The 4019-nt window shown below is 37.8% G+C and overlaps 1 protein-coding gene across 1 annotated transcript in view; it reads right to left on the bottom strand.

Annotated features, from left to right (window-relative positions):
• Positions 1–3351: 3351 nt before the first annotated feature.
• The window catches only part of LOC109085781 (peregrin-like), a 23795-nt gene continuing 23127 nt past the window's right edge, over positions 3352–4019 (bottom strand). Inside the window, 1 exon segment of the mRNA XM_042762998.1 lies at positions 3352–4019. This exon segment is cut by the window's right edge and continues 80 nt beyond it. Coding sequence (XP_042618932.1) covers positions 3913–4019 — 107 coding nt within the window. The 3' untranslated portion in view covers positions 3352–3912.

The following is a 4019-nucleotide window of genomic DNA, read 5'->3' as shown; positions in this document are numbered from 1 at the left end:
TTTGACTGATCACAGGTTGAGGAGCTTAATGACAAATATCTGATCTTACTTTACAGAGTGTATATGATTGCGTGAAAGTGAACAGCGAGCGCTCATTCAAAAGAGATTTAAATACTCTGCGTATTGATAGATGCTCCCTGATGCGCGAAAATTATGCACTATATTAGAATGTTTGCTGGAGCGGGTGGGACTGGACACAAAAATCATGGGAGCGGGCAATAATGGTCAGAAATTCAGTGGGATTGGGATTAAGAAAACAGTCCCTTGCAGCGCTCTAATACAAAAACCCACACAATCATTGGCGACTGTAAAAAGTAAAAGCCAAATCCCCGACATTTTGGGGCGATTCAAAAATTTTTCATTTTTTTAGGTCCAAAAAGAGGACATGTCCGGGAAAAAAAGAGGAAATATGGTCACTCTAACGTCATGGCAATGTACAACACAAGGTACCTCATGTGGGAAACACTTAACGTAACGTGTAAATGAACCTAACTAATGCAAATCAAGCAAGCTAGTACGCATAGGCCACGAAGTGTTGGCGAAATAAAACATTAGTGGACCAGAGGAGATAATATGGAATTTTTTCCAGAAAACTTCTTGCACAAAATAAATTCAAGTACTTTCAAGGACCTGTGTCAATGTATGTTTATTTTCAAAAACTTTCCAGAGCCTTGACATTTTTTTTCAGATTCACAAACTTTCAAGGATTTCAAGGACCCATGGGAACCCTGTTTAATAAACTTCTGCACATAGATTCTAACCAAACTCCAGCGTCTCTGTTATATAATTACACCATAAATGTATATAATTAAAGTCTACTGTGATTCACAGCCAACACATAGGCTGTGGTTTTTTGGCTAGGTTTAAAGGAAAAGAGCACGTTTAGATAAACAAGGCAATAATTTTAAAGTTCTTAATTAAAGTTCTTTATGAACCGCAAAGGCAGTAGAGCTGGTAAGTTTTAATTTAGAACGTTTGTGATAACTAAGAAACAGTTAAGTTTAAATTTAGAATGTTTTGTGATAACTAGAAAAGTAGTTTAAATCATTTTGAATAACACTGTTTGGATTTAAAATCTAAAATAAATGCAAAAGTAAATAGCATTGAATAATTGATGAAAGATTCACAATGTTGAAAAAGCATTTTGAGTAACAATGTTTGGACTTAAAATCAAAATAATGGATAAATGTGTTTGTGGTAAACAGCCGTGGATCAGCAGCAGACTCCTGTGTGAAAGCTGCTTCTGTATCACACGTGGACTACATACACACTGCAAACAGAGTGTGTGTGACGTCACATACTGCTCATAAAATCAGGCTTGTGCTGTGCAAGCTATTGTGCAACAATTACACGATTGTAAAAGCAAAAATACAGTGCATGATCAAACATTTAGGTGAGAGAAATATATATTTATGAAAAAATGTCCCCCTCCACCCCTCAAATAAAAAAAAATAAAAAAAATCCTCTCAAGAGTCACCTAAGAGGAATTAATTTTAAGAAGGCTTTAAAAAGATGGGTATCGGTGATCGGATCGGCAGATACTGCTTTCTGTGATCAGCCTCAAAAATCCTCAAAAAAAGCATTACAATAAATTGCGCTACCAATGGTGATATAATCTAATGACCGATTAGCTCATATCACATCAAACCGTGCAAATTATTAATATTGTTAAACTTTGATCTGAAATTCTTAATGTTAACAACATCAGCATTGCGTGACTATGTACAGTTTCTGTACAGTCTAATCTCTAATTGTCATACCATTCAAATTTCTTAAGAAATCATCTTAACCCAAAAAGCAAACTATGCTTACTCTGAACTGGTTTTCTTTAAAATACAAATCTTGTACTCTCAGGCTATCGGTATACAGAAGCACATTTAAAACTGCAATATAATTTAATTTCATTCACGTGTTTCCTAAAAACATAATCCTTTCTGGATTACAATCCGCCATCAAAATGATACATTTAATTATTCTGGCTGCTGTGAGAAAAGGCTATAAACGGTCCTCCACCTGCAGGATCCTCACATGAGAGTCTAGTAGCGGGACAACTTCTTTATGTTTACAGACTTGACGTAATGATGCAGTGCCATGCTCAAATTTCCAGTGAAAACCTACCCTTACCACTTAAATTAGAAAACATTATAAGCTAACTGTTGTGAATCGGGTCAGCCTGGGTCTTTCTTTGACAAACTATATTTGCATTACCCGAAGGAAACAGCAGTGTTTGCAAAAGAGGAAAATTTTCAAGTGCAGCTTTGAGAATTTATCTGTGCCTAAATTAAATGTTGCATTAGTGCGTATCTTGTGTCCAGTCAGCTACATTCAAGAATGAACACAATTAGCATACAAAACCTTTTTTTCTTTCATAAAATAACCTACCTTATATAAATGAAGCCTACTGTATGCACAATGCACACTATTTCACATGCTATTTCTAAATGAGTAGTTATCTAGTGTACAGTGCAGTGAGTTACACCTTGAACAGTCGCTTTGCATTATACAAGGAAAATGACTAAAGTTACACATTTGCCAGGTATGCAGTATCAGTATGTAAGTGCTGGTGGAGTCTGTATGTTGAGCAGGTAATAATTACAGTCTAATACTCAGGGTTAGTGGCTTAGGACAAATCCAGAGCAGAATGAACGAGGAGCATGAATACAGATCCGATCCCGTGGCTGGAGAACAACCGGTCTTACAGGTGTGAGCCAGTCACAAACCAGTTCTGCTTCATCTCCTTCATTTATTTCTCAGGCTGGAATGTGTTCAGTGCTCTAACAGGAAGACTGTTTTCCACTGTTTTTAGCGGTGTTTGCAAGCATGGCTATCACTATTGCTCAAATTAGTGTTTAAATGAACCCCTATCTGGAAGTGTTTGGCTTCTGTGTGTAACTCGTGATGAAGAACAGCTCAAATCTTGTGGCTTGTTGAGGAGAGGTGTGAGGCACAAATGCTAAGGGTGTGTTACGGTAAATGTAGCAAAGTTCAGGGGATTCTGTGCAGCAAAAAAAAAAAAAAAACAACAAAAAAAAAAAAAAAACCTTGCATCGATAATGGGTACAATGTAAATCCTTGGTAAAAAAAAAAAAAAAAAAAAAAAAATCACCATTTGTGAGACAGTCAGTCAGTTTTAGTCAAATGCAATAACAGTAACTAACATTTTCAGGATAAAAGAGATCCTTTTCAAAATGACTGGAACACAAGTTTGGGGTTAAGCCTACATGAATGAACTTGAAGGTTTGGTTAAGTAACAGACTACTCAGATTCACACCCATTTCTACATACATTCCTGATGACTCGCCAAAAACAGATCAACACAAACAAACAAGAAAACCATCTAAGAAACAGACATACAAAACTCAAACCTTTTTTTATTAAAGTCTATGGCATGTATTATTTATATATTTATAAAAGTTCTACAGTGACAGAACTGGCACATGATCAGACAACAGTTAGTCATGGATTCGTTCCTTCGATCTCAGTGAACAATAGAGAGCACAAGAGAAATATACACGACGAATATCAACAGCTTCACGAGCCGGGGGCGTGTGCGGCCACTTCAGGGTTTGGAATAAATGTCATTTGGAAGAACAAATAAATACATCGTCACATTTCACCTGTGCATTTTCTGCATGGATGTGTGGCATGCTTTTCACGTCAGCCTCACCTTTAGCACACACACAGCAGATCACACAGCTCAGGTCAGCTGAATTTTGTCAAGCGAGGGTGTGTTTTATTTTTGTGGACAGAGAGTGTGTTCCTCAAACCTTGAATACTGGCTGTAGTGTGAGGTAAATGGACTGCAGTCACATCTAACAGTAAACACACGTCTTTAACAGCGGCCCCAAGCGCTTTAGCACCACAGTAGAGAGTATTAGAGTGTGTTTCGGTGGAAAGGCGTCACCGTCTCTATCAGTCGCTGTCGCTCGTGTCGCTGCTGGGGTCGCCCTGGACTTTGTTGCGGTGCTGCATGGCGCGGTGTGATACGCCACCTGAACCGGACTTCCTGATGTTCGACT

Source organism: Cyprinus carpio, chromosome A8 (assembly GCF_018340385.1).
Source record: "Cyprinus carpio isolate SPL01 chromosome A8, ASM1834038v1, whole genome shotgun sequence".
NCBI lineage: Eukaryota > Metazoa > Chordata > Actinopteri > Cypriniformes > Cyprinidae > Cyprinus > Cyprinus carpio.
This window is presented reverse-complemented; position numbering and strand designations above follow the sequence as displayed.